The sequence below is a fragment of the Mobula hypostoma genome, chromosome 19 (assembly GCF_963921235.1).
Source record: "Mobula hypostoma chromosome 19, sMobHyp1.1, whole genome shotgun sequence".
Classification (NCBI taxonomy): domain Eukaryota; kingdom Metazoa; phylum Chordata; class Chondrichthyes; order Myliobatiformes; family Myliobatidae; genus Mobula; species Mobula hypostoma.
In genome coordinates, this window is record NC_086115.1 from 65695717 (window position 1) to 65720185 (window position 24469).

The 24469-nt window shown below is 45.7% G+C and overlaps 2 protein-coding genes across 10 annotated transcripts in view; one reads left to right on the top strand and one right to left on the bottom strand.

The window, feature by feature from the left end:
• Window positions 1–12352, bottom strand: part of sfxn4 (sideroflexin 4) — an 85630-nt gene extending 73278 nt beyond the window's left edge. For all 6 annotated transcript variants that reach the window (XM_063072073.1, XM_063072072.1, XM_063072070.1 and 3 more), the window contains exon 1: window positions 12020–12352. In XM_063072073.1, the coding sequence (XP_062928143.1) occupies window positions 12020–12058 (39 nt within the window). In that variant the 5' untranslated portion in view covers window positions 12059–12352. The remainder of the gene's footprint in view (window positions 1–12019) is intronic.
• Window positions 12353–12473: 121 nt separating this feature from the next.
• The window catches only part of gpam (glycerol-3-phosphate acyltransferase, mitochondrial), a 179494-nt gene continuing 167498 nt past the window's right edge, over window positions 12474–24469 (top strand). For 3 of the 4 annotated variants that reach the window (XM_063072075.1, XM_063072079.1, XM_063072078.1), the window contains exons 1-2: window positions 12474–12643; window positions 18134–18239. The gene's annotated coding sequence lies outside the window, so the exon portion shown is untranslated. The remainder of the gene's footprint in view (window positions 12644–18133; window positions 18240–24469) is intronic. The other variant, XM_063072076.1, reaches the window with a different exon arrangement.

A 24469-nucleotide genomic window follows, 5' to 3' on the forward strand; every position in this document is an offset into this window, starting at 1 on the left:
AAGAATGTGTGCATAAAAATGAGTAACAGATGGGGTACGAGGGGGAGGTGGGGCCTAGCGGAAGTTAGAGAAGTCAATGTTCATGCCATCAGGTTGGAGGCTACCCAGACGGAATATAAGGTGTTGTTCCTCCAACCTGAGTGTGGCTTCATCTTTACATCTGGAGCCAAAGCATATTTTTGGTCTAATTGTTTCAAATGATTGGATAATTCAATTCTCTCCTTATTAGCTTTTTTCTTAACACTTTGCGGTAAAAGAAATAATTTGTCCTCTAATATAAGCCTTAAAAGCATCCCATAAAAAAAGACTAGAAGTCTCTTCTAGCGTATTCTCTTCATAAAACAAGAGTAACTTGTCTCTCCAAAAATTAAAAAAAATACTATCAGATAACAGAGTTGGATTAAAACGCCAGAATCTGTTTATTTGGGAGACAACCGGAAGATTTAAAGACAAAAACACAGCAGCATGATCTGAAACAGCAATTTCTTTATATTCACAGGATCGAACCAATGGAATCAATTGACTATCAACAAAAAATAATCAATCCTGGAATACGTATGATGAACGTGAGAAAAAAAATGAGTACTCTCTATCTGTTGGATGCAAAAAGCGCCAAACATCAACAATATCACATTTCATTAAAACATTGAATAAAGGAGGCAGATCTACTAAAAATCAATCGTTTAAAAGATGAGTGATCTAAAACAGGGTCTAAACAACAGCTGAAGTCTCCTAAAACCAGAGAATACACACCTAAATCTGGTAAAAGCCAAAAAAAGCATTCAAAAAAACCTGGATCATCTATATTCGGGGCATACAAATTCGCAAAAACCATTAATTTATCGTAATCGCTGTATTGCATCGAAGGCAGGACGGCAGGACAGTAGGACAGAAGGACAGAAGGTCTCCATGGAATATCGGTAAGGCTCTGAAAACCTGCGCCAACCAAATGGCGGGAGTATTCAAGGACATTTTCAACCTCTCACTGCTACGGGCGGAAGTTCCCACTTGCTTCAAAATGGCAACAATTATACCGGTGCCTAAGTAGAATAATGTGGACTGCCTTAATGACTATCAACCGGTAGCACTCACATTGACAGTGATGAAACTGTACACTGGCCTGTGGAAAGCAGCCAGTGAGTGAGTGGGCCAGTGAAGGAGTGGAGCTTTGAGGCTTTGATTCTTCTTCTTCTTTTTTGTTTTATGGCGGTTGGCAACCAGTTTTCAGCGCATTACTGCCACCTGCACATATGCGGTGTACCAACCAAATATGTCCTGGAGTTCTCTACTTTAGACAACCTAGTTCAGCCTGCAGTTCTCCATTAGCATCACTCTGTAGTTGCAATTCCTCGTGAATACTTAATGCACTCATTAGATAATGCCGCAAACCGCTATTCTTCCCTAATTATGTCACATGATTTTGCCTAGTTGCATTACCTCAATTACATTGATTTCATCGACATCACTTGTAAGACTAAAATCGTCTTGTTAAAGAATAGTAATTATCGCATGTTATACTTTTAAAATTGCTGTTTTTCCAAGTCTATCTGCTTTTCCAGGTTTTTCTTTTCTTGGACCGCAGCCTGCAGTTGTTTACTGAGACCTCAGAGTTCTTCTTCATTTGCTTCCATGTTTTCATTTTACAATCTGAATGTAGATAATTCACTTTGCAACCTTTTCCTTTTGTATCCTTGTAATAATTTCCTCCATTTTCCAATCTCTTTCCAACTCACCGTTGCTCTTGTCGGGTACTTCTTTGTTGTTGGAGTTCTGCACATTTACCCTGGGCTTCAACCATAAAATTTGAGGATTTTCCTTAAATTCTGAAACATTTCTTAAATTCTTGACCATTTGCGATAAGTATACTGCCATTAAGATTCCATCTCCCCTGCCTGTGAACTGTTGGATCCTCCATTCAGCGTTTCTTTGACTTCTTCCCACCTAATTCCTTTAATACCAAGATATTTTTCTGCAGACTTGACGATAATTTTAATTTTCTCAGTTCTTTTGCTTGTTTGTGCTGAACAATTAATTGCATCCACCATAAAAAGCACGAGCTTCTTACTCATTAATAGTGTATTTTTCATATTACAGATCTCACAATTCACCAGTTTATTATTCCCTGTATTTGTTTGCTTGACAGCCTTTTTTCCATCAACTTCTTTCACTGCCTCTGCATAACTGATTCCTTGAGTTACTTTTACATATTGTATCTCAGCTGCTTTCTTGCTATAAATGCACCCTGAATAAGCTGCGCCGTGTTCCTTGCCACAATTGCAGCATTTCAGCCTAGCGCCCGCTTCATATTTCCCATATTCATATATTCCAGCACATCTCCCACATCCTTATTTTCCTCTGCAGACCGCCGCAATGTGCCCGAATTTCTGACATTTATAGCATCTTAAAGGCGGTGGTATATATATTCTAACCGCATAACACATATACCCAAGTAAACATTAGTCGGCAAACTCTCTTCATCAAAGTTAATCATTACCGATAAACTATCACACTTTTTCCCGTTTCTTGTAACTTTCAAATGTTTGGCCTCAATAATTTTTGCTCCTTTTATGTTCTGTTTAATCTCATCCATAGTAACTTTTGTTGATATCCCCGAAATAACTCCTCTAGTCCACTTTCTATTGTTGGGTATCAAGCATTGTACTTCTTTGCCGTCTATTTTACATAATCTTATCACTTTGCCTTGTTGAGAACTATCCCGACAAATCACTAATAGCGATCCATTTTGTAAAATCTTTGCTCCTTTAATCTCGCCTAGAATTTTGTTCAGCATCTTCGTCAAACGAATCGGGTTCCAATCACCAAATGATGCCCCGTCTTCACTTAGTTTTATAATTGCTTTAATTTTATCTTCTTTCCATTGTTTTGCTGTCCTGCTTTGATCATCCGCTAATTCCTCAGTTTGATATCCCGTACCTCTGCTTTCTTTTCTTCCTCTTTCCCGCTAACCTCCATCTCTAGTTCACTTCCACTCTCGCCAAAAACTTCCTTCAACAGCTTGGCTCTTTCCTTGACGTTCTCACTCTCTGAGAAGCTCAAACAGGTAAATAGAGGGGTAGCTCGAGCAGAGCGGCCTGTGGAAAGTGGCCAGTGAAGGAGTGGAGCTTTGAGGCTTCGACCCGAGAGGCTTCAACGAGAAGAGGCGGAAGACAAGCTAGCTCGCAGTTAGTCTTTACAATGCCTCCTGAGACGGTGATGTGCCTCTCATGTGAGATGTGGCAGTCTTGGGGGAACGCGCCTCTCCCGCAGAGTCACATCTGCCAGAAGTGCATATGGCTGGGCGATCTAGAAGACTGTGTAAGGAATCTGGAGCAGCAGCTGGATGACCTTCGACTCATAAGGGAGAATGAGGCAGTCATAGGTGAGAGCTACAGGGAGGTAGTCACACCTAGGCTGTCGGAAGCAGGTCGTTGGGTGACAGTCAGAGGGGGGAAAGTGAAGGTGAGCAGACAGGTAGTGCAGAGCACCCCTGTAGCCATTCCCTTGAATAATAAGTTTACCGTCCTGGATACTGTTGGTGGGGACGACCGACCAGGTGTGAGCCACGGTGGCAGGGCCTCCGGCACTGAGTCTGACCCAATGGTGCAGAAGGGTGGGACGGAGAAGAGGAGAGTTGTCGTCATTGGAGGCTCTATAGTCAGGGGAGCAGACAAGAGATTTTGTGGACGTGAGAAGGACACCCGCATGGTTTGTTGCCTCCCGGGTGCCAGGGTCCGGGATGTCTCTGACCGGGTGCACGACATCCTGGTACGAGAGGGCAAGCAACCAGAAGTCGTGATAAATGTTGGTACCAACGACATAGGCAGGAAGAGGGATGAGGTCCTGAAGTGTGAGTTTCGGGGACTAGGCAGAAGGCTAAAGAACAGGACCTCAAGGGTGGCGTTCTCAGGATTGCTGCCAGTGCTATGTGATAGTGATGGTAAGAATTGGAGGAGACGGCAGTTGAATGCATGGCTGAGGAGTTGGTGCAGGGAGCAGGGTTTTAGATTTTTGGATCATTGGATTCTCTTCTGGGGAAGGTGGGACCTGTACAGATTGGATGGGTTGCACCTGAACTCGAGGGGGAGCAATATCCTTGCAGGTAGGTTTGCTAGCATGGTTCGGGAGGGTTTAAACTAATTTGCAAGGGGGATGGGACCCAGAGCGATAGAGCAGTGAAAGAAGTGCATGGAGTAAAGCCAGATCTAACATATAGAGAGGCTTTGAGGAAAGAGAAGCAGAATAAACGGTGTAAATACAGTAAGGTAGAAGGGCTGAAATGTGTGTACCTCAATGCAAGAAGCATCAGGAACAAAGGTGATGCACTGAGAGCTTGGATACATACATGGAATTATGATGTAGTGGTCATTACAGAGACTTGGCTGGTACCAGGGCAGGAATGGATTCTCAATATTCCTGGATTTCAGTGATTTAAAAGGGATAGAGAGGGTGGAAAAAGGGGAGGAGGGGTGGCATTACTGGTCAGGGATACTATTACAGCTACAGAAAGGGTGGGTAATGTAGCAGGATCTTCCTTTGAGTCAGTATGGGTAGAAGTCAGGAACAGGAAGGGAGCAGTTACTCTATTGGGAGTATTCTATAGGCCCCCTGGTAGCAGCAGAGATACAGAGGAGCAGATTGGGAGGCAGATTTTGGAAAGGTGCAAAAATAACAGGGTTGTTATCATGGGTAACTTTAACTTCCCTAATATTGATTGGCACCTGATTAGTTCCGAGGGTTTACATGGGGCAGAGTTTGTTAAGTGTGTCCAGGACGGACTCCTGTCACAGCATGTGGACAGGCCGATTAGGGGGAATGCCATACTAGATCTAGTACTAGGTAATGAACTGGGTCAGGTCACAGATCTCTCAGTGAGTGAACATCTGGGGGACAGTGACCACTGCTCCCTGGCCTTTAGCATCATCTTGGAAAAGGATAGAATCAGAGAGGACTTGAAGATTTTTAATTGGGGAAGGGCAAATTATGAGGCCATAAGGCTAGAACTTGCGGGTGTGAATTGGGATGATGTTTTTGCAGGGAAATGTATTATGGACATGTGGTCCATGTTTAGAGATCTCTTGTGGGATGTTAGGGATAAATTTGTCCTGGTGAGGAAGATAAAGAATGGTAGGGTGGAGGAACCATGGGTGACAAGTGAGGTGGAGAATCCAGTAAACTGCCATTCACATTCAGTAGCGCCATCTACTGATTAACTGAGCAAGTACAGACTCCTGGAGCTGATATGTAAACTTCGTACATACTGCGATTTCTGTTAACTGAGACAGCATCTGTGGTCTCGTAATTATACAAGGAGATAATGCAAAACTAAATTTGAATAAAAATACCTCTTTACTGAAGCAAAATTTCATTAAAAGATCAGCTTTATTTGTCCAAAGTTCAAAGTACATTTATTATCAAAGTATGTATACTTTATACAACCTTGACTTTCATCTCCTTACAGTCAGCCATGAAACAAAAAACCCCAGTAGAAACAATTAAAAACAGAAGATGGTCGAAGACCCAACGTGCAGAGGGGAAAAAAAAACAATGAGTGCAAACAATAAAGCAAGAAAACAGCATTCAGAACTGAAGCTAACAGTACCAGACATCACAACAGCTGATTCAGAAGGCCTCAAGTCCAGCATCAAGTCCATCAAACCCTGCGAAGCAGTGAGCCAAACTGACCCATCTCTGACCTCCAACCCTGATACCACAACCTTGTCAAATGCCTTACTAAAATCCATATAGATCACATCCACTGCACTACCCTCATCTATATGCCTGGTCACCTCCTCAAAGAACTCTATCAGGCTTGTTAGACACGATCTGACCTTCACAAAGCCATACTGACTGTCCCTGATCAGACCATGATTCTCTAAATGCCCATAGATCCTATCTCTAAGAATCTTTTCCAACAGCTTTCCCACCACAGACATAAGGCTCACTGGTCTATAATTACCCGGACTATCCCTACTACCTTTTTTGAACAAGGAGACAACATTCGCCTCCCTCCAGTCCTCTGGTACCATTCCCATGGTTAGCCAGAGAGTGGTGAATCTGTGGAATCTGTTGCCACAGGCAGCTATGAAGGCCAAGTCTTTATGTATACAGTATTTAAGGTAGAGGTTGATAGATTCTTGATTGGTCAAGGCATGAAGGGATACAGGGAGAAGGCAAGATGAAATGGCAGAGCAGATGTGATGGGCCAAATGGCCTAATTCTGCTCCTATATCTTATGGTTTTATGGTTATGGTTCTACACGGTAGGCTTATTCAGAAAGTCAGAAGGCATGGGATCCAGGGAAGTTTGGCCAGGTGGATTCAGAATTGGCTTGCCTGCAGAAGGCAGAGGGTCGTGGTGGAAGGAGTACATTCGGATGGGAGGATTATGACTAGTGGTGTCCCACAAGGATCTGTTCTGGGACCTCTACTTTTCGTGATTTTTATTAACGACCTGGATGTGGGGGTAGAAGGGTGGGTTGGCAAGTTTGCAGACAACACAAAGGTTGGTGGTGTTGTAGATAGTGTCGAGGATTGTCGAAGATTGTAGAGAGACATTGATAGGATGCAGAAGTGGGCTGAGAAGTGGCAGATGGAGTTCAACCTGGAGAAGGGTGCGGTGGTACACTTTGGAAGGACAAACTCCAAGGCAGAGTACAAAGTAATTGGCAGGATACTTGGTAGTGTGGAGGAGCAGAGGGATCTGAGGGTACATGTCCACAGATCCCTGAAAGTTGCCTCACAGGTAGATAGGGTAGTTAAGAAAGCTACTTAACTTAGCTTTCATAAGTCGAGGGATAGAGTTTAAGAGTCGTGAGGTAATGATGCAGCTCTATAAAACTCTGGTTTGGCCACACTTGGAGTACTGTGTCCAGTTCTGGTCGCCTCACTATAGGAAGGATGTGGAAGCATTGGAAAGGGTACAGAGGAGATTACCAGGATGCTGCCTGGTTTAGAGAGTATGCATTATGATCAGAGATTAAGGGAGCAAGGGCTTTACTCTTTGGAGAGAAGGAGGATGAGAGGAGGCATGATAGAGGTGTACAAGATAATAAGAGGAATAGATAGTGGATAGCCAGCACCTCTTCCCCAGGGCACCACTGCTCAATACAGGAGGACATGGCTTTAAGGTAAGGGGTGGGAAGTTCAAGGGGGATATTAGAGGAAGGTTTTTTCACTCAGAGTGGTTGGTGCGTGGAATGCACTGCCTGAGTCAGTGGTGGAGGCAGATACACTCGTGAAGTTTAAGAGACTACTAGACAGGTATATGGAGGAATTTAAGGTGGGGTGTTATATGGGAGGCAGGGTTTGAGGGTTGGCACAACTTTGTAGGCCAAAGGGCCTGTAATGTGCTGTACTATTCTCTAAGTTGGTTCTGACTAGGCTGAACTCCTGCCTCAGCAAGGAACTGGACCCATTGCAATTTGCCTATCGCAACAATAGGTAAACGGCAGATGCAATCTCAATGGCTCTCCACACGGCTTTAGACCAATAGACAACACAAACACCTACATCAGGATGCTGTTCATCGACTACAGCTCAGCATTTAATACCATCATTCCCACAATCCTGATTGAGAAGTTGCAGAACCTGGGCCTCTGTATCTCCCTCTGCAACTGGATCCTTGACTTCCTAACCGGAAGACCAGTCTGTGCTGATTGTTGGTAACATATCCACCTTGCTGACAATCAACGCTGGCGCACCTCAGGGTTGTGTGCTTAGCCCACTGCTCCACTTTCTGTATACACATGACTGTGTGGCTAGGCATAGCTCAAATACCATCTACAAATTTGCTGATGATACAACCATTGTTGGTAGAATCTCAGGTGGTGACAAGAGGGCGTACAGGAGTGAGATATGCCAACTAGTGGAATGGTGCAGCAGCAACAACCTGGCACTCAACGTCAGTAAGACGAAAGAGCTGATTGTGGACTTTAGGAAGGGTAAGACGAAGGAGCACATACCAATCCTCAGAGGGATCAGAAGTGGAGACAGAAAGAGTAGCTTCAAGTTCCTGGGTGTCAAGTTCTCTGAGGGTCTAACTTGGTCCCAACATATCGATGTAGTCATAAAGAAGGCAAGACAGTGGCTATACTTTATTAGGAGTTTGAAGAGATTTGGCATGTCAACAATTACACTCAAAAACTCCTATAGTTGTACCATGGAGATCATTCTGACAGGCTGCATCACTGTCTGGTATGGAGGGGCTACTGCACAGGACCGAAAGAAGCTGCAGAAGGTTGTAAATCTCATCAGCTCCATCTTCAGTACTAGCCTACAAAGTACCCAGGATATCTTCAGGGAGCCGTGTCTCAGAAAGGCAGTGTCCATTTAAGGACCTCCAGCACCCAGGGCATGCCCTTTTCTCACTGTTACCATCAGGTAGGAGATACAGAAGCCTGAATGCACACACTCAGAGATTCAGGAACAGCTCTTTCCCGTCTGCCATCCGATTCCTAAATGGACATTGAAGTTTTGGACACTACCTCACTTTTTTTAAATATACAGTATTTTTGTTTCTGCACAATTTTTAAAATCTATTCAATAAACGTAATCAATTTACTTGTTTATTTCTTATTATGTTTTATTTTATTTATTATTTTTTTTCTCTCTCTGTTAGATTATGCATTGCATTGAACTGCTGTTGCTAAGTTAGCAAATTTCACGTCACATGCCAGTGATAATAAACCTGCTTCTGATTCTGATTCTGCCCTGGGTGCTGGACGCCCTTAAAAATGGACGCTGCCTTTCTGAGACACCGCTTCTTGAAGACGTCCTGGGTACTCTGTAGGCTAGTACCCAAGATGGAGCCAACTAAATTTACAATCGTCTGCAGCTTCTTTTGGTCCTGTTTCACCTTAGACGGTTGAGGAAGTTTGATATGGGCCCACTAAGAACTTTCTACAGGGGCACTATTGAGAGCATCCTGACTGGCTGCATCACTGCCAGGTATGGGAACTGTACATCCCTTAATCGCAGGACTCTGCAGAGAGTGGTGCGGACAGCCCAGCGCATCTGTAGTTGTGAACTTCCCATGATTCAGGACATTTGCAAGGACAGGTGTGTAAAAAAGGCCCGTAGGATCACTGGGGACTTGAGTCGCCCCTACCACAATCTACAGTGGCATGCAAAAGTTTGGGCACCCCGGTCAAAAGTTCTGTCACTGTCAATAGCTAAGTGAGTAAAAGATGAACTGATTTCTAAAAGGCATTAAGTTAAAGATGACACATTTCTTTAATATTTTAAGCAAGAAAACTTTTTTTCCATCTTTTTATAGTTTTTAAATAACAAAAAAGGAAAAGGGCCCAAAGCAGAAGTTTGGGCACCATGCATGGCAGTACTTAGTAACACCCCTTTTGGCAAGTATCACAGCTTGTAAGTGCTTTTTGTAGCCAGCTAAGAGTCTTTCAATTCTTGTTTGGGGGATTTTCGCCCATTCTTCCTTGCAAAATGCTTCTAGTTCTGTGAGATTCTTGGGCCGTCTTGTATGAGTGCTCTTTTGAGGTCTATCCACAGGTTCTTGATGATGTTTAGGTCAGGGGACTGTGAGGACCTTGGCAAAACCTTCAGCTTGCGCCTCTTGAGGTAGTCTATTGTGGATTTTGAGGTGTGTTTAGGTTCATTACCCTGTTGTAGAAGCCATCCTCTTTTCATCTTCAGTTTTTTTTTTACAGACGGTGTGATATTTGCTTCCAGAATTTGCTGGTATTAAATTGAATTCATTCTTCCCTCTACCAGTGAAATGTTCCCCGTGCCACTGGCTGCAACACAAGCCCAAAGCATGATCAATCCATCCCCGTGCTTAACAGTTGGAGAGGGGTTCTTTTCATGAAATTCTCTGCACCCTTTTTTCTCCAAACATACCTTTGCTCATTGCGGCCAAAAAGTTCTAATCAAAAGGTTCAAAGGAACATCTAAACAAGCCTGATGCATTTTGGAAACAAGTCCTGTGGACTGATGAAGTTAAAATAGAACTTTTTGGCCTTTTGGAAATCAGTTCATCTTTTACTCGCTTAGCTATTCACAGTAACAGAAATTTTGAGCAGGGGTGCCCAAACTTTTGCATGCCACTGTATTTCAGCTGCTACCATCCTGGAAACAGTACCGCAGCAGAAAAGCCAGGACCAACAGGCTCTGAGACAACTTCTTCCACCAGGCCTTCAGACTGATTAACTCACACTGATTCGAGTGCACTCTATGTTATATTGACTGTTCTATTTATTACAAATCTATGATTGCACATTTAGATGGAGACGTAACGTAAAGATTTTTACTCCTCGTATATGTGTAGGATGTAAGAAATAAAGTCAATTCAATTCAATTGTGCAGTAGCCCCCCACCCCCTACATACCCAACAGTGATGCAGCCTGTCAGAATGCTCTCCACGGTACATCTATAGAAGTTTTTGAGTGTATTTGTTGACATACCAAATCTCTTCAAACTCCCAATGAAGTATAGCTGTTGTCTTGTCTTCTTTATAACTGCTTCGATATGTTAGGACCAGGTTAGATACTCAGAGATCTTGACACCCAGGAATTTGAAACTGCTCACTCTCTCCACTTCTGATCCCTCTATGAGGTTTGGAATGCATTCCTTCATCTTATCTTTCCTGAAGTCCACAATCAGGTCTTTCGTCTTACTGATGTTGAGTGCCAGGTTGTTGCTGTGACATCACTCCACTAGTTGGCATATCTCACTCCTGTACGCCCTCTCGTCACCACCTGAGATTCTACCAACAATAATCAAATTATCATCAGCAAATTTATAGATGGTATTTGAGCTATGCCTAGCCACAGTCATGGGTAGAGAGAGAGTAAAGCAGTGGGCTAAGCACACACCCCTGAGGTGCACCTGTGTTGATCATCAGCGAGGAGGAAATGTTATCTTCAATCTGCACAGATTGTGGTCTTCCGGATAGGACGTCGAGGATCCTATTGCAGAGGGAGGTACAGAGGCCCAGGTTCTGTAACTTCTCAATCAGGCTTGTCAGAATATTTAAAAATATATATTATTTATGTTTTTGCACGATTTTTAATCTAATCAATATATGTATACTGTAATTGATTTATTTATTTGTTATTATTATTATTGTGTTTTACTTCTATATTACATATTGCATGGAACTGCTGCTGCTGCTAAGTTAACAAATTCCACGACACATGCCAGTGATAATAAACCTGGTTCTGATTCAAAGTGCATCATTACTTCAGTGAGCTTGTAAATTCAGAACAAGAGATGGAAGTAGAGCAAAGGGGAAGGATAAAGCAAGGGTACGAAAACAGCAATGAACAGTTATAGTAAGTGCATATTTCTGCTGCTAGTTGGGGAACAGGTACAGGGCCTGGATAGGTTGTTGTTGGGAGAATACCTTGGTGAATCCATCTATAGGACAGTAGTGATTGCTGCCCTTTTGCATACATCTGAGATCTGAACTGCAGCAGGCACCTGAAGGCTTTGGAAAGATGTTTCCAATATTGCCCTCTAGATTCACAGTAAGTTTAAGAAAACTCTTATCAGAGTTCTCTCTCCCAGGCCAACACTCCCAGCTCTGAAATCCTAGTTGGCTCTGTTGGGCATCATCCATCCAACACCTCCACACTAATTCCTAGGAATTTCTAGCCTATTGTTGTTTAAATTTGAGAAAAAGCATTTAGGAAATATTCTGGATGTGAAGATGAAAACCGTGTATGTGATGGCAGGAGTCGCCACCTCACAAACGCCCCAAAACCCTACCCCACCCCACCCCATCAGCAGAAAGTCTGTCAATCCCACGTTAGCCTCTTCAGCCAGAAACTACTCTATGTCCCCAGGCCCTGCTCTGGCCGATGCAGCAAAGTTTAGGTAAAGGAAACCCATGCAGGGGTTTATTGATGAGAATTTTGATTTTGAGTTATTTGCATTGAAAGACAATGAGCAAGACCCACAGGACGCAGGATGGAGTAATCGCGCTATAAATACATCCAATATGCACAAATGGCTAAATACAAGTTACGATTCAGCCATCATAAATCTTAATTGATTACCTGCTCGTGCCTCCTCCATTGATTGACACTCGGTTCCATGGGATACTGAAGAAATCAGCACTTGACCTCAACTGCGCCCATCCGGATTGATTTGTTTGCGGACCACAGGCAGTGGGGACACATTTCCAGGTGGTACCGGAGAGCAGGGTTCTATTCCTCCGGCCTTAGAATAAACGCCGGCTCAATGATACGGTCTCCTGTTGTGTACAGGAGATATAAATATATACACAATATATAAGATTAATAAGGGACAGAAAGATAAGTGATTCCTATTCGCCACAACTCGGCTGGAAGGAATTTATGCCTCTGAAGGAGACCAGGGCGCCACCACGCGGCCAGGAGGAGGGATTATGGCGCCGGCTTCTGTCGGGAGCAGCGATCACTTCAGAGTGAGGAAGGTGGCGGGGGGTGGGGTTGGTCTGGGTCCGGGCTATAGTTAACTGGACGCTGAGAAGGAGCGCCACCGTGCGGCTGGGAGGAGAGGTTGCAGCGCTGCCCTCATGCAGAACGGCGTGGGAGTTCGATGTGCCGGTGGTTGTTGTGAACGAGCGTGTCCCTTGTTGTCGGCGATGCGACGGTATTGCGGTATCGGGACCGGCACCGACTGTTTCAACATGTCTTGAGGTAGGTCGCCGGGTGGGTGTCACATGGTCAGACGGCCCGGGAGCTCCCGGCCCTCGGTCTTCGGTTCCCACCCTGTGGCTGGCCTGTCATATTGATGGAGGCGCGGGCCATTCTCAGAGCAATTTGCCACGACAAAGATAAAAATTCCATCCCAAAAAAAAACAAATTAGGCTAGGGTGCACCAGACGGAAAGAGCAGAGACTCCCGATGTCAGAATAACAGTGACTGGGGAGAGGAAGGACCGCCTCGGCAGGGCGAGGCAAGTGTGGAGGTCACACTGGAGAGAGGGGGAAGTATGTGGGGGGTCACCCGGCGGTAAGTGTGTAGGGGTTACTCCGGGGAGAGGGGGAAGCGTGTGTGTGTGTGTGGGGGTTCACTCCGGGGTGAGGGAGGAGAATGTGGGGGTCACTTTGGGGAGAGGGGAAAGTGTGTGTGTGTGTAGGGGGGTCACTGGGGAGAGGGGGAAGTGTGTGTGTGGGGGGGTCACTGGGGAGAGGGGGAAGTGTATGTGTGTGGGGGGAGGTCACTGGGGAGAGGGGGAAGTGTATGTGTGTGGGGGGGTCACTGGGGAGAGGGGGAAGTGTATGTGTGTGAGGGAGGTCACTCTGGGGAGAGGGGGAAGTGTGTGTGTGTGTGGGGGGTCACTGGGGAGAGGGGGAAGTGTGTGTGTGTGAGAGGGGGTCACTGGGGAGAGGGGGAAGTGTGTGTGTGTGTGGGGGATTCACTCTGGGCAGAGGGGAAGTGTGTGTGTGGGGGGTCACCCTGGGGAGAGGGTGGAGAATGTGGGGGTCACTCTGGGGAGGGGGGAAGTGTGTGTGTGTAAGGGGGGTCACTCTGGGGAGAAGAGAAAGTGTATGTGTGTGTGTGAGGGGGGTCACTGGGGAGGGGGGAAGTGTGTGTGTGTGAGGGGGGTCACTGGGGAGAGGGGGAAGTGTATCTGTGTGTCTGGGGGATTCACTCTGGGCAGAAGGGGAAGTGTGTGTGTGTGTGTGTGTGAGGGGGTCACTCTGGGGAGAGGAGAAAGTGTGTGTGTGTGTAGGGGGGTCACTGGGGAGAGGGGGAAGTGTGTGTGTGGGGGGGTCACTGGGGAGAGGGGGAAGTGTATGTGTGTGGGGGGAGGTCACTGGGGAGAGGGGGAAGTGTATGTGTGTGGGGGGGTCACTGGGGAGAGGGGGAAGTGTATGTGTGTGAGGGAGGTCACTCTGGGGAGAGGGGGAAGTGTGTGTGTGTGTGGGGGGTCACTGGGGAGAGGGGGAAGTGTGTGTGTGTGAGAGGGGGTCACTGGGGAGAGGGGGAAGTGTGTGTGTGTGTGGGGGATTCACTCTGGGCAGAGGGGAAGTGTGTGTGTGGGGGGTCACCCTGGGGAGAGGGTGGAGAATGTGGGGGTCACTCTGGGGCGGGGGGAAGTGTGTGTGTGTAAGGGGGGTCACTCTGGGGAGAAGAGAAAGTGTATGTGTGTGTGTGAGGGGGGTCACTGGGGAGGGGGGAAGTGTGTGTGTGTGAGGGGGGTCACTGGGGAGAGGGGGAAGTGTATCTGTGTGTCTGGGGGATTCACTCTGGGCAGAGGGGGAAGTGTGTGTGTGTGTGTGTGTGAGGGGGTCACTCTGGGGAGAGGAGAAAGTGTATGTGTGTGTGTGAGGGGGGTCACTGGGGAGGGGGGAAGTGTGTGTGTGTGAGGGGGTCACTCTGGGGAGAGGGGGAAGTGTATGTGTGTGGGAGAGGGGGAAGTGTGTGTGTGGGGGGGTCACTCCGGGGAGAGGGGGGAGAATGTGGGGGTCACTCCGGGGAGATGGGGAAATGTGTGTGGGTGGGGACACTCTGGGGAGAGGGGGAAGTGTGGGGGGTCACCGGGGAGAGGGGGAAGTGTGTGTGAGGGGGAGTCCCTCCGGGGAGAGGGGGAAGTGTGTGTGTGTGTGGGGGGGGGATCACTGGGGAGAGGGGGAAGTGTGTGTGAGGGGGGGTCACTCTGGGGAGAGGGGAAGTGTGTGTGTGTGAGGGGGGGTCACCCTGGGGAGAGGGGGAAGTGTGTGTGTGTGTGTGTGTGTGGGGGGTCACCGGGGAGAGGGGGAAGTGTGTGTGTGTGTGTGAGGGGGTGTCACTCCGGGGAGAGGGGGAAGTGTGTGTGTGTGAGGGGGGTCACTCTGGGGAGAGGGGAAGTGTGTGTGAGGGGGGTCACACTGGGGAGAGGGGGAAGTGTATGTGTGAGGGGGTCACTCTGGGGAGAGGAGGAAGTGTATGTGTGTGTGGGGGGTCACTGGGGAGAGGGGGAAGTGTATGTGTGTGTGAGGGGGGTCACCCTGGGGAGAGGGGGAAGTGTGTGTGTGTGGGGGGGGTCACTGGGGAGAGGGGGAAGAGTATCTGTGTGTGAGGGGGGTCACCCTGGGGAGAGGGGGAAGTGTGTGTGTGTGGGGGGGGTCACTGGGGAGAGGGGGAAGTGTATGTGTGTGTGAAGGGGGGTCACCCTGGGGAGAGGGGGAAGTGTATGTGTGTGTGTGAGGGGGGTTACCCTGGGGAGAGGGGGAAGTGTGTGTGTGTGTGAGGGGGGGTCACCCTGGGGAGAGGGGGAAGTGTGTGTGTGGGGGGGGTCACCGGGGAGAGGGGGAAGTGTGTGTGAGGGGGAGTCACTCCAGGGAGAGGGGGAAGTGTGTGTGTGTGTGTGTGTGGGGGGTCATTGGGGAGAGGGGGAAGTGTGTGTGTGTGTGTGAGGGGGGTCACTCTGGGGAGAGGGGAAGTATGTGTATGTGAGGGGTGGTCACTCTGGGGAGAGGGGAAGTGTGTGGGGGTCACTCTGAGGAGAGGGGGAAGTGTGTGTGGGGGGGTGGGTCACCCCGGGGAGAGGGGGATGTGTGGGAGGGGTCCACATTGTGAAGGGCAGGGGTGGGAGAGTGAGAGTGCAATGAGGGTGAGCAGTCTCCTTGGGTTGGGGGGGGGAGAGAGTGATGGATACCTTAGACAAGTTGGGATTGTGAGAATTATTGGGGGCAGGGAGGTTGAGGGACTTCCTCTGATGAGGAGAAAGAGAAAGATCCCCTCAATTGAGAAGAGAACGCAGAGAGTGGTGAATCTGTGGAATTAAATACCACAGACTGTAGTGAAGGCCAAGTCCATAGGTATATTTAGGGTGGAAGTTGATAGTTTCCTGATCAGTCAGGGCATCAAAGGATATGACGAGAAGGCAGGTGTATGGGGTTAAGTGGGATCCAGGATCAGCTATGATGGAATGGCAAAGCAGACTCGATGGGCTGAATGGCCTAATTCTGCTCCAATGTTTTATGGTCTAACACCGCCTAAGACAAGCAGAGTCTGTGTTTCTGAATGCCACGGACTGGAGAGAAGGTGAATCTGATACCACCAGTGGTGGGAAGAGGACTGAGTGATCCCTCAGAATGGAAGGTGTTGAGGTTGATCACAAATGATAAGGGAGACACTGCGATTTCCAGATGAGAGGGTTTAAAACGCCATAACTATTGAGAAAGGTGCCCTGGACAGGGAAATGATTGTTGTTGAGGCCACTGGTGATGGTGACGGGTTAGAATAGCAACAGTTCTGGGGTGAGAGAGACCACAGTGAAGGGAATGATGGAAAAGAATCACATTGCAGATCATTCTCAGAGGCAGGAAAGGGGGTAAAAGTAAGGACCTCCAAGTTATTGGGATAGAATAGAATAAAACAAGAAATCAAAAAAGGAGCTCAGACTTCAGACTTATAACATTTCATGTTAGAGAGACAGTGATTATTCAATAATATCAAGCCAAAGTTGAGTTTATTGTCATGAGGTACTGTTTAGGGTTCTGTAGATCGGTTCATGAACTAGTGAAGACTAGTTCAAGAACAAAAAAATTACTGTCATGTCAATTTACTCAGGTATCACTGATGCTTTTAGTTGCTTCAGGCTCGTGTACCTCCTGCCCAATAGTAACTGTGAGAAGATGGCATGATCTGAATAGTGGGGATCCTTAATGGATGTTGCCTTCTTGAGACATTGCTTCATGAATGTTGATACAACTAGTAATGGGGAGGGATGTCCCTGTGATGTATTGGACCAAGTCCACTACTCCACAGCTCCTTATCGTGGGGAGAGATGTCTCTGATGTATTTGTCTGATTCTGCTACTCTGTATAGCTCCTGTATATTCAATTTGTTTGAAATCATTTTAAAAACTCAACAATGTACCAGATTGTAATATTTTCTTCAATAAAGCTGAGTTTTTAACAGCAAGAATTTTTTTTAAAAAACTTGAAACTCACATAAAATCAGTGATATTGCTTTGATTGTGAACTTTCAACTGCACTTGATTTGGAGACACTGTAACATTAACAGCAACCATGGGTCTCCATATTTAACCAAACATTGATTTATTTTATGTATATAAAGATACAGCACAGAATGGGCTCTTCTGGCCCTTCGAGCCGCATTGCCCAGCAGCCTTCATCAACCTCAGTTTAACCTAATCTAATCATGGGATAATTTACCAATTAACCTGCTAACTGGTACATCTTTGAGCTGTGGGAGGCAACTGGAGCAGCTGGAGAAGCCAAGCTTCCAGAGGGAGAATACCTTACAGAGAACGCCAGGGTAGAACTCCCAGCTCCACCACCCCGAGCTGCAATAACATCATGCTTACTTGTGCTTACTCCAGAAGCTACTTATACAGGATCACACTGTCACTATAGCCACCAATTACCCATTTTAAAATATATTTTCAGTGGAAAATAAACTATATGGCTTAGCTGTATGATTTGCTGCTTTTAAAAAGGATGATTTTTATAATGTTTCAAAATTTTGACAGAAGTTGCACAAAATTGTGCAGATTTGTAACTCACTGCCAGATCTGGTTTGGCACTTCCTGAGAAGAATTTGCAATATTTTAAACTTCAGAGTTTCTTTGTATGCCAGATGATGAGATGGGAGGACCTTGTGTTACTCTTATCGCAGTGGCATTCTATGCGAGTAATTCAGTACATTATTTGAATCACATGAATACAAGGTCTCTTGAATTGAATTAACTTTATTACTTACATCCTTCAAATACATGAGGAGTAAAATTCTTTATGTTGCATCTCCGTTCAAAATGTGCAATTATAGTAATTTATAATAAATATTATGTACTACAGGATGGTCGATATAACATAGAAATAGAGTAGTGTCAGCATGAATTAATCAGTCCGATGTCTGATGGCCTGATGGAAGAAGCTGTCTCGGAATGTGTTGGTCCTATAAGTTAGCACTAAAAACAATTCATTCATTACTGGACCTGCATCCTGTTTACACTCTAAATAAAACTGACTGTTTTATCCAATGAATCTGGTTCTGCAGCGTCGCCTATATCACTGATCCTTTTAGTTGAGGTAGTCCACTGTGAAGGTTAAAAATGTGACACATTCCAAATAGGTTTGCCTGCACTTTTTCAATGCTGTACATTTATGAATATAAAAGAGCTTTGCTTTAAGGTGGTGCCCTTTCAACACCAGTTCCTTGTTTGTATTGCAGTGAAAAGTGACAGGGCATTCATTGCGCCTGAGGGAAAAAAGAAATGCCGTTCTGAAATTTCCCAAGGACTCAGTACCAAGGCAGAATTGAAAGAAGATACAGGCAGGTAATGGAAGGGGTGCGTTTGGTGGAAAAAGAGGAAAGGACAGGAGAATGGGATTGAGAGGGATAGTAAATCAGCCACAATGGAGTGGTGGAGCAGATGATGGGCCAATTGGCCTAATTATGTCCCTAACTTGATGGAAGAGGCCAGCTGGTGGCGCAATGGCATCGGCGCCGGACCCGGGAGCAGAGGTTCACGGGTTCGAAACCAGTCGGGTCCGCTCCCGGGTACGCTTTCCATCCGTGCCGGGTTGAGTGTCGAGATCGCAACTCGACCTCGTAAAATAAAGGGAAAATACTGTGAAAGTGTCTGTGTGAGGAGTGGTGCACTATACAGTCTCTCTCTCTCGTTCCGCGCCTTGTAAAAAGCCATGAAAAAGACATCATCACGGAAGCATGCATACACGGACATGCACGCACGCAGGCACACGCCAAAGAAAAAAAGAAAACTTGATGGAAGATGAATGGGGCTAAGTTCAGAGTACAAGAGTACAATGACTTGCTAGTTGAGGAATGCACCCCTGAAAATGGGGAAGATTGGTGAAGATCCCTAATGAAATATTCGAAACTAGAAGGTAAAATCTTTTGGAATTTAATTTCCTTTTATTTTTCTGAACGTTTTGAATATGTTACTGGACAGAGCAAAATCATATTGTGCTACAACAAAGCTGCAGTGCTCCATGACCCAGTTTCTTGCCACAGGCTGTAAACTTATTTATATCTGGAACAACATGTGTTATGAAAATTACACTAGATCCACAAATTGGTGCTGGAATGTGCCCTCAAATGAACGGCCAAGTCAGTGTGTTCAAAATGCTCCAAGGTTTGAATCTTGTTAGTTGATCTCCTTTGCAGTGGGTTTGGAAAGTCGGTGAAGAGCTGATGTGTACACCAGTATCTGGGACATTTTATTCCAAAAAGTAGATTAGCTTTATTTCTCACATGTACATCGAAACAGACATGAAACTCATAATTTTATATCAGATCAGTGAGTTATACAATATGAAAACTTACATTGGCTTCATTCACTATACCAAGCATATCTGTAGAGTTGCTTGTAATATTTACAATATGTCATTTTTTAGTCCCAGGCATTGTTGGTAGTGAATTTGAGAGGTTATTACACCAGGTGCAGCCTGTGAGTGACAGGAGAGCCCTGGTCAACAGTGTTTCTGCTTAAAGAGCCTTTACAGCATTTGCAGCAAGTTTCAAAACATCTCTCTGCATTTAGGCCTGCAATTAGGTGAAACCTCTTTCACTGAACTGGGAGCAGCCCATACATTACAATGCCCTGCCTGATGCAGCTGCCTGGGGGAACTTCAACAAAGATCAGATTGTCCCTTCCCAGACCCTGACAAACAGTCCTTGAGGTAGACTGAATTATTCATACTGCAGCCATCTTGAGAGCATTTTAAAAATAAAAAATATGAGCTTTTTTTATCATTTGTACATTAAAACATACAATGAAATGCATTGTTTGCATCAACGGCCAGCCCAGTTTGCAAACTCCTCAGACAGCAGCAGAAATTGAACCCAGTGGTTGGCGCTGTCAAGCATTACATTAGTCACTGTGCTGCCATGTTACCTGTATCAGGCATTACACTAGTTACTATGCTGCCATGTCACCTGTATCAGGCATTACACTAGTTACTATGCTGCCATGTCACCTGTATCAGGCATTACACCGGTCACTATGCTGCCATGTCACCTGTATTAGGCATTACACTAGTTACTATGCTGCCATGTCACCTATATCAGGCATTACACTGGTCACTATGCTGCCATGTCACCTGTATCAGGCATTACACTAGTCACTATGCTGTCATGTCACCTGTATCAGGCATTACACTAGTCACTATGCTGCCATGTCACCTGTATCAGGCATTACACTGGTCACTGCTGCCATGTCACCTGTATCAGGTATTACACTAGTCACTATGCTGCCATGTCACCTGTATCAGGCATTACACTAGTCACTGCTGCCATGTCACCTGTATCAGGCATTACACTGGTCACTGCTGCCATGTCACCTGTATCTAGCATTACACTGGTCACTATGCTGCCATGTCACCTGTATCAGGCATTACACTAGTCACTATGCTGCCATGTCACCTGTATCAGGCATTACACTAGTCACTATGCTGCCAAGTCACCTGTATCAGGCATTACTCTGGTCACTGCTGCCATGTCACCTGTATCTGGCATTACACTGGTCACTGCTGCCATGTCACCTGTATCAGGTATTACACTAGTCACTATGCTGCCATGTCACCTGTATCAGGCATTACACTAGTCACTGCTGCCATGTCACCTGTATCAGGCATTACACTGGTCACTGCTGCCATGTCACCTGTATCTGGCATTACACTGGTCACTATGCTGCCATGTCACCTGTATCAGGCATTACACTAGTCACTATGCTGCCATGTCACCTGTATCAGGCATTACACTAGTCACTATGCTGCCAAGTCACCTGTATCAGGCATTACACTGGTCACTGCTGCCATGTCACCTGTATCTGGCATTACACTGGTCACTGCTGCCATGTCACCTGTATCTGGCATTACACCGGTCACTATGCTGCCATGTCACCTGTATCAGGCGTTACACTAGTCACTATGCTGCCATGTCACCTGTATCAGGCGTTACACTAGTCACTGTGCTGCCATGTCACCTGTGTCTGGCATTACAACAGTCACTATGCTGCCATGTCACCTGTATCTTGCAGTAAGACTGACAATTCAGCTGTGCACTGCACGAAACATCTGATTGGGAGATCATTCCTTAACAAACATATGAGACCTTGATCCTTATAAGTTCTGGGGATGAAACTTTACCAAATGTCTAACAAACTGCTCTTGCAACTGTTCAGTAATCTCCCCCTCTTGCTGGCCTCAAAGGACATTGGGATTTGGACTACGGGATTAATGGATTTGTGGCTAAATTTGCCGATGATACAAAGGTGAAGGAGCGGGTATTGTTGAGGAAACAGAGATCCTGCAGAGAGACGTAGATAGTTCAAGGGAATGGGCAAAGAAATGGCAAGTGAAATACAATGTTGGAAAGTGTATGGTCATGCATTTTGGTGGAAGAAATAAACGGCAGACTATTATTTAGATGGGGAGAGAATTCAAAATGCAGAGATGCAAAGGGACTTGGGAGTCCTTGTGCAGGATACCCTAAAGATTGACCTCCAGGTTGAGTCGTTGGTGAAGAAGGCGAATGCAATGTTGACATTCGTTTCTAGTGGTACAGAATATAAGAGCAGGGATGTGATGTTGAGACTCTATAAGGCACTCGTGGGACCACAGTTAGAGTATTGTGTGCAGTTTTGGGCTCCTTATTTTAGATAGGATATACTGACCTTGGAGAGGGCTCAAAGAAGATTCATGTGAATGATTCTAGGAATGAAAGGGTTATTGTATGAGGAATGTCTGGCAGCTCTTGGGCTGTATTCCCTGGAGTTCAGGAGAATGAGGGGGGATCTCAGAAACATTCCGAATGTTAAAAGGCCTGAACAGATTCAATATGGCAGTTATTTCCAATGGTAAGGGAGTCTAGGACAAGAGGGCACGACTTCAGGATTGAAGGGCGTCCATTTAGAACAGAGATGTGGAGAAATTACTTTAGTCAGAGGGTGGTAAATCTGTGGAATTTGTTGCCACGAGCAGCTGTGGAGGCAAAGTCATAAGGTGCATTTAAGGCAGAGATGGATAGGTTCTTGATTAACCAGGGCATCTAAGGGTATGGGGAGAAGGCAGGGGAGTGGGGATGACTGGAAGAATTGGATCAGGCCATGATTGGATGGCGGAGCAGACTCAATGGGCCGAATGGCCTAGTTCTGCTTGTATATCTTACGGACATTCCTTGGAGACCATTGTCCTTTTGATCTGTAGTTGAAGGTTTTTTCCTGTGAAGGATAGGTTGAAATGAATAGCTAGGTCCACAGCGATAGCAGCTGGAACCCTAGTATCTAAGCCTTGACTGCATGCAGTCACACAACAAAATAGCCACATTCGATGTACGTTACGACTCTGGACATGATCTATTTTGGAGATGCAGATGAAGGAAATCGCTTGGATGACCACTGTGACACAGGAGGGTAGGATAGGCCACACCTGTGCCATATACAGCAACATCAGGATCATCCATTAATCCAGTATGTTCCCACCATTAAGAGGCAGTGCCATTCTTACTGTCCCAAAAGCTGTCTCACCTCAGCATCTACAGGTAATTGGACCTAATAATGAAGGATCATTCAGACCAGTAAGAATATGACTTCTCTTTTGCCCAATTTAATCTTGTCCTGAGTCAAGTGCAGATTTATTGCAGACACTTAAGAGACTGTTGGTGGACATTGTATCTGAGCAGAAAGCATCCACATTCAGGGTATTTAACCTGAGCACCCCAGCTGTCTGGGATCATCACCCATCTTATGCCCATTGTTTTCTGGCTTCTACCCCATTCCTTTCCTGTCCTAATGAAGTGTCTCAGCTCGAAATAGCAACTGTTTATTCTCCTCCGTAGATGCTGCCTGACTACTGAGTTTCCCCAGCTTTTTGTGTGTGTTTCTCTAGATTTCTAACATCTGGTGTCTCTTTCTTCTCTTAGCCCAAAGTGTTGACTGTTTATTCCCCTTCATAGGTGTTGTCTGATTTGTTGAGTTCTTCCACCATTTTCTGTGTGTAATTCATAAGTAAGCTTGTGGTCAGCTCAACTCCAATAACCTGATAGTGGGCTGGTCTGATTTTTTAGATGCATGTGACACAAAAGGGGTTGTCCCTCCTGCTGCCTTTGTCATTGTTGTTAATGATTTTGGGTCCATCTCATTTTGGTTGGGCATGATGTTTTTCTGTTTATTTGTGTGTGTGTGTGTGTGTGTGAGCTTGAATTACAATGTTGGAAAATGCATGGTCATGCACTTTGGTAGTAGAAATAAATGTGTAGACGATTTTCTAAATATTGAAAAAATCCAAAAATCTGAGATACAAAGGGACTTGGGAGTCCTTGTGCAGAACACCCTGAAGGATAACTTGTAGGTAGAGTCGCTGGTGAGGAAAGCAAATGCCATTCATTTCAGGAGGTCTAGAATACAAGAGCAGGGATGTTATGTTGAGGCTTTATAAGGCACTGGTGAGGCCTCTCCATGAATATTGTGAACAGTTTTGGGCTCATATAAGAAAAGATGTGGTGGCAATTGGAGAGAGTTCCAAGGAAGTTCACAAGGATGATTCTGGGAATGAAAGGGTTATCTTACGAGGAAAATTTGATGGCTGTGGGTGTACGTGCTTGAATTTAGAAGGATGGGGGCTGGGGGATCTCATTGAAACCTTTCAAATGTTGAAAGGCCTAGACAGAGTAGATGTGGAAAGGATGTTTCCCATCGTGGGGGAGTCTCAGACAAGAGGGCACAGCCTCAGGGTAGAGGGGAATCTATTTAAAACATTTGTGGAGAAATTTCTTTAGCCAGAGGGTGATGAATTTGTGGAATTTATTATCACAGGCAGCTGTGGAGGCCAGGTTATTGGGTATATTTAAGGCTGAGCTTGATAGGTTCTTGATTGGACACAGCTTCAAAGGTTACGGGGAGAAGGCTGGGATGTGGGGCTGAGGAGGCTTAAAAATGATCAGCAATGATTAAGACCATAAGCCATAGGAACAGAATTAGGCTATTTGGCCCATCGAGTCAGCTCCACCATTCAATCATGGCTGATCCTTTTTTTTCCCTCCTCAACTCCATTTTCTGGCCTTCTCCTCGTAACCTTTGATGCCATGTCCAATCGAGAACCAGTCAATCTCTGCCTTAAATACACCCAGTGACCTAACCTCCACTGCTGCATGTTGCAACAAATTCACCAGCCTCTGGCTAAAGAAATTTCTCCATATCTCTGTATTGAATGGACACACCTCTATCCTGAGGCTGTGCCCACTTGTCCAAGATTCCCCCACCATAGGAAACATCCTTTCCACATCTACTCTGTCTAGGCCCTTCAACATTCAAAAGGTTTCAATGAGATTCCCCCCTCATCCTTCTGAATTCCAGTGAGTACAGACCCAGAGCCATCGAACATTCCTCGTATGATAACCTTTTCATTCCTGGAATCATCCTTGTGAACCTCCTCTGGACCCTCTCCAATGCTAGCACATCTTTTCTAAGATAAAGGGTCCAAAACTGTTCACAATACTCAAGGTGAGACCTCACCAGTGCCTTATAAAGCCTCAGCATCACATCCT